Source organism: Miscanthus floridulus, chromosome 5 (genome assembly GCF_019320115.1).
Source record: "Miscanthus floridulus cultivar M001 chromosome 5, ASM1932011v1, whole genome shotgun sequence".
Classification (NCBI taxonomy): Eukaryota; Viridiplantae; Streptophyta; class Magnoliopsida; order Poales; family Poaceae; genus Miscanthus; species Miscanthus floridulus.
In genome coordinates, this window is record NC_089584.1 from 117,587,220 (window position 1) to 117,593,219 (window position 6,000).

Here is a 6,000-nt window from a genome sequence, read left to right on the forward strand (position 1 = left end):
CGCGCCTCTGTCCCGCCGTAGTTGATTCCGGCGCCGGCGGCTGCCCCGCACGGCCGCACCGTGGCTGGGCCATACCGTACTTCCGCCCGGCCGTTGCCGGTAGCCCGGCATCCCGCGTCGTGGTCTCCCGTCGTGCCATGGCCTCACTGGTGCCGCCGTGCCGTGGCCTCCTCGCCGGCTCCCGTGCGCCGTCCGGCGGCGGCGCAGCGAGCTGGGGTTGAGGGCGACGATGGGGGAGCGGCGGATGCAGACGACGGTGGCCGGCCGCGCGTGGAGCGAGGTCGCGAGCGAGGATGAAGGCGCCCGCGCGATGGCGATGACGGCCGCGCAAGATCGGTGGTGCCCTGAAACTGCCGGCCGGCCGAATCACGGGAGCGAGGTTTCTTTGTGTTTTGTCGCAAGGGACTCCAGGACGGGCGTAGGAGCGCCGGGCCCCACCTATCGCGCGGTCGCGCGGAGAAGCGAGGTGAAACCGGACGGACTTTCACGAGGGAGGCGAGGTGGAAGCGCCGGGTGAACGATTCTCTTCCGTAATCTCCTACACCATCGTCATGAGCTAATCAATTGTTTACTCCCGCTGCCATTAGCCGACTTTGACACCACGTCGGACACACCGCGCTATGCTATAGTTGTGTGCCGGGCTACGTGTCCGCATTGGAATAGAATTAGCCACAGGCAGACACCTCGCCAATTAGCCCAAACAAATCATGTACAGGCCCAAAACAAAGCAATCACGTACGGACTAAGTGTCGGAGAATTCAAAAACAAAGCAATCATGTACAGGCTCAAAAGGTAAAGCACGTCGACCTACAGCGCCACGCCGAGAGGCAGCAGCACATTTGGCAGCGGCGTCGCGTCGGGCACCATCATCACGTAGGGAAGATGAAGCATCGCCCGTCGTGTAGAGACGAAGAGACTGACCTTTCCAGCTCCAGCCCCGTACGCAAAAAAGGAAAATAGAAACAAATAAAGAAAATAGAAAAAAGGAAAAAATGGTGCAATGGCAGCAATACGAGAGACACATGTACAGAGCGGCTATTTTGCTAAAACAATAGCGGTGCCAAATATCCAATTTTCTGAAAAGGTTCACGTCTTGATGCTAGACACAGCCACGAGGAACGGTCTATCATCAATGCTTCATTCCCTGCAGGCCAATCCTCCTGTGTGGCTGATAAGCGGGAGCATGGCAAGCTGTCTTGTTTCCAGTAAGGAGTAATGCTTGCGGCTCTGGTTTTGCAACAACATAGGTTAATGAGTGCTCATGAAAAATGCCTCTTAGCCGCAATATATGTAGACAAAAAATCATGGTCCTGTGCCCGCGCGTAGCACGGGGGGTCATGTTTTTTTTTGCCTATTCACGTAGCTTGTAGACGACATAATAAAAAATCTACAAATCTAATTACATATTCAAGGGACTGCAGAATTAATAATCTTTGAGAAATATCTTAACCACAATACATGAATCAGGTCTACGCCATCTAAAAACAAGCTACCCCATTCTTTATATAAGGCGTATCCACGGATTAAGCTGGGCAAAGCGAATTATATTGGCATCTGACGATGATATTAGGATTTTTTAGGTGTAAGATTAGATTTTAAATTGAAGAACATATTTTATATGAGTAGTCTGCCGTGTTTGTATTTTTATCTTTATTTATTTATTTTTACGGTTGAATTGGTCCTCCACGTTTTTTTTCTGTTTTTTTTTTTGCTTCCTTTTTCCTTTTTTTTTTGGTTTGGACGGGGCAGTCTTGTACGGAGCGACGAGGCAGAATTGGTCCTCGAGTCCGGACCTTTTTTTTTTCTGTTTCTGTTTTTTTTTTTCGGCTTCCTTTTTTGCTCAAGTCCGCACGTTTTTTTTCTGTTTTTGATTTTTTTCTTCCTTTTTCCTTTTTTTTGGGTTCGGACGGGGCAGCTTTGTACGGAGCGACGGGGCGGGTTCCTTTCGGTGGAGCGAGGTGAAGGTAAGCGCCGACGATGACCTTAGGCCATGTTTAGTTGGCTACCGATTTGGCGCCGCCGGAATTCAGTGACACTGTAGCGACACTGTAACGTTTTGTTTGTATTTGGTAATAATTGTCCAATCGTTGACTAATTAGCCTCAAAACGTTCGTCTCTTAAAGTACAACCAAACTGTGCAATTAGTTTTTGATTTCATCAAAATTTAGTACTCCATACATGTACCGCAAGTTTGATATGACGATGAATCTTCTTTTTGCATAGTGCCAAATTCGGGAAAACGAGGGAGCTAAACATGGCCTTAGTAATTTTTTAGGTTGTTCGCATAGATGTTTTATGATATATTATCAACTTCACACAATCACGTTACCACGATACATGTAAGATGTTCATGGTATATTTTATTTTTTACTGTTTTACTGACTTACTTTTGATCGTTATTTTATTTCTTTTTTTCATTTTCCTTGCGCTCCCTGCTGAAAAAAAAAGCAAGACTAAGGAGCCGTTGGGGCAAAGTAACCGAATCTCCTTTCCCCACGCACGGGCGCAGCGCGCTCCCGCAGGCCGCAGTCCCGGGCACCCTTGCTGCCCCTACTAGGACGCCGCGCTCGCCACCGGAGAGGGCCAATAGAATAAAGCGAGCGTAGCCAATGCAGGTCGCCGTCAACACCACCACTGTTGGCGCTCACCCGCACCCAACAAAGTCCTCCTACCTCCGGCCATCCCCTCCTTGCCGCGTCTACTTCCACGCTTCTCCACGTCCGAACCTTAGGGCGATTGCCATGGCCACCAAGTCGCAGCTGCAGGAGCAACTGATCATCACTCGCCCCGATGACTGGCATCTCCATCTTCGTGAAGGCGGTGTCCTCGAGGCTGTAGTGCCACACAGGTTCGTCTTATCGTAGCTGCTGCTCGGTTTTTGGCTGTGCACGCCGGGTGTTCGACGTAATGTTTCTGAGGTTGTGTGGCAGCGCGAGGCATTTTGGGAGGGCCATCATCATGCCCAACTTGAAGCCCCCCGTGACCACAACGGTGCGGGCGGTGGAGTATAGGGAGGAGATAATGAGGGCGCTGCCGCCAGGGAGTAGCTTCGTGCCACTCATGACACTGTACCTCACAGACAACACAAGCCCAGAGGAGATCAAGCTCGCAAGTATGAAGTCTCTCTATGCAGTAACCTACCTGTTCTCCAGTTTTTGTGAATCTTTTGAACTGAAGCATCGGCTTTAACTAGTGGTATGCCAGCATGTAGTCTCTAGATCAGCCCCGAGTGCCGTGGTGGTGGTGTTTTGTGTACATCCATCTGCTCCGGAATCATCCTATAACCAGTAAAAATTCAAACCAGTAAAAATCGAAACAGTAGTCAGCGCTATTGTTAGTTTCACTGTCTATTTGTGGTGGAGAGCTGGACACAATGCAGATGTGCATTTGTGCAATGAGTTTGTTGCCACATACAATCTGTTGAAAAATTTGTCCAATGTTCTTAAAATACCAACTGTTGTGTGCATTTATGGATTATATGGACAGTGATGTTTATGTTCCATGCTATTTGGTTTTAGGAAAGAGTGGTATAATCTTTGCTGTGAAGTTGTATCCTGCCGGAGCAACTACCAATTCCCAAGATGGCGTCACTGATATATTTGGGAAGTGCTTGCCAGTCCTCGAGGAGATGGTCAGGCAGGAAATGCCATTGCTTGTAAGTAGCTTTGGTGCATGGCGTTCTTGACACACTATTGGCCTTTTGATTGGAGTTTTGATCCGCATGACTAGTCTCTACTGGACATAACTGTTGAGCAATTCTTGCTTCTAGTTAATAATTTGGTTTTGCCACACTGCCTTGTGCAACATCTTTTATGGCTGTTTGTGATTTTTCTTCAGGTTCATGGAGAAGTCACAGATCCACATGTTGACACCTTTGACCGTGAGAAGGTTTTCATTGACAAAATATTGGCACCACTAGTACAACAGCTTCCACAGCTGAAAATTGTCATGGAGCATATCACAACCATGGATGCAGTGAACTTCATAGAATCATGTGAAGAAGGTGCTGCACTACTGCTGGAATGGCATTATACTTCTTCCCTTTTCTATGAGTATAACACTTTCACGTTCCCAGGTCATGTTGCTGCAACAGTGACTCCCCAGCATCTCCTCCTCAATAGGAACGCTTTATTTCAGGGTGGCTTGCAGCCACACAATTATTGCTTGCCAGTACTGAAAAGAGAGACTCATAGTATGTTGCAATTGCCCTCCTATAAGAAATGCTACCATTTGTTACAAAAATGCACAATCATATTTCTTTTGGTTCACAAAATAACTAGAATTTCTTCAGAAATTATGAAAACCGCTTCTTAAACATGACGATAATGATTTTTTGTTAAAAAATGTGACCAAATATCCCTTTGTCAATATATAACTATAGATTCATAACAAATTATTGTCTTACATTTTCCTGTTGCCTGATTAAATTTGGGTATTGGCTATCATTTCAATTAACTGTCATGTTAAAAAGTTTTCTGTGTATTTGAACCACACTCTGACTATAACTTTTGTGGACCATCACCCAGGACAAGCTATTGTATCTGCTGTAACAAATGGGAGTAGACGGTACTTTCTTGGCACTGACAGCGCTCCCCATGATAAACGGAACAAAGAATGTTCCTGTGGATGTGCAGGAATATATAGCGCTCCTCTTGCCTTGTCTCTTTATGCGAAGGTATTTGAAGAGGTAATCTCTATCTCCAGCACTCATGCTTTTCAATTATCTTTGCTTCTGAGAGAACACTTGACCGTTTTTCATCACCATTACTAGAATTCAAGAAAATCATCTTGCTGTAGATTGGTGTCTATTATGTACATGACACTGAAGTTGCAACTATCATAAACTGCGCATATGCTGAAATTTCTTTTTTTTTATTGGTTTATTTTTCTGGACATGTTTCAACTATTTCAGGCTGGTGCCCTAGATAAGCTGGAAGCATTTACAAGCTTCAATGGCCCCGATTTTTATGGCCTCCCAAGGAACACTTCAAAGATTGTCTTGAGAAAGAATGCCTGGAAAGTTCCTGCAACTTATAAACACAGTTCAGGGGAGATTGTTCCTATGTTTAGTGGCAGCACCCTTGAATGGCTTCCATTTGATCAGCCTAAAGAGTAAACAGTATGCATTATTGGACCCAGCACTTGGGGGAACCAATAGGTGGAGTTTTTCTAGTTCTTTTTCCCGTTTCTGTTAAATCAGCATAGCAAACTATTCAGCCATAAGCAACAATCATGAAGGCAATTGAAAGCAGCAGCGAAAGATTTGCTTGTCGAGTTGTTATATCCATTTTGGATTGCAGTACAATTCTGGAAGTAGCTAAAAGGCCACATTGTATGGTTATCAAGGCTAGTCTACTGATCTAGACACCATGGCATCCATGATTTCAAAGGCGACAAGGCATCCAGGCAAGAGCTGGGTGCGCCTTGGACGCCTAGGCGGCACCTAGGCAACAAGGTGCCACTGTTTCCCAAGGCGAGTTGGGTATGCCTGGATGCCTAGCCTTTGAAACAGGGTATCCATAATAATGTAATGAATAAATATTAGCATTGCAGTTACATCGTCGTGTAATCTTGTAGTCCCTTTAACACAATATTTTCCTGTTATTATTACTTCTGAATTCTGACTGTCTTTCGGGCAACTGCCATCCAGTTATTCAGTTGCTTTCAGCAACAGCAACCTCTCATAAATCATACTAGTGAATTGCATGCATCCATGCGGGTGTAGAGCCTTGGTTGTCGTTTCCATCCAGATTACTGTATATAGTATTTATATGGCATAATTAGTTTAGTTAAAAATTATCATAATGGTTGTTTTTTTATCATAATCATAATGGTTGTTTGAGATTGAAATAACTCTGGATAGGCGGCCTTACCACAAAGAACTTCCATGTTCAGTTTAGGACAAAAAAAGTACAGAATGAAATTTCGAGCTATGGTATTTTGGTTCTCTCCTTTTCATTTTCCATATCAAAATTTCTTTGTGACAAACACAAAACTCTT

The 6,000-nt window shown here is 45.2% G+C and overlaps 1 protein-coding gene across 1 annotated transcript; it reads left to right on the top strand.

The window, feature by feature from the left end:
* The first annotated feature begins 2,492 nt into the window (after nucleotides 1–2,492).
* Nucleotides 2,493–5,668, top strand: LOC136453226 (dihydroorotase, mitochondrial-like). Its single transcript, XM_066453811.1, has 7 exons — nucleotides 2,493–2,848; nucleotides 2,931–3,112; nucleotides 3,519–3,655; nucleotides 3,838–4,003; nucleotides 4,076–4,192; nucleotides 4,527–4,687; nucleotides 4,913–5,668. Exons 1-7 carry the CDS (start codon nucleotides 2,610–2,612, stop codon nucleotides 5,114–5,116), a joined length of 1,206 nt encoding a protein of 401 aa, XP_066309908.1. The 5' UTR covers nucleotides 2,493–2,609; the 3' UTR covers nucleotides 5,117–5,668.
* Nucleotides 5,669–6,000: the final 332 nt, after the last annotated feature.

Coding starts and splice junctions, on each gene's coding strand:
- LOC136453226 (XM_066453811.1), top strand. CDS start 2,610: ATGCAGGTCGCCGTCAACACCACCACTGTTGGCGCTCACCCGCACCCA. Junction 3,656..3,837: donor GGCAGGAAATGCCATTGCTT/GTAAGTAGCTTT, acceptor ATTTTTCTTCAG/GTTCATGGAGAAGTCACAGA. Junction 4,688..4,912: donor ATGCGAAGGTATTTGAAGAG/GTAATCTCTATC, acceptor CAACTATTTCAG/GCTGGTGCCCTAGATAAGCT.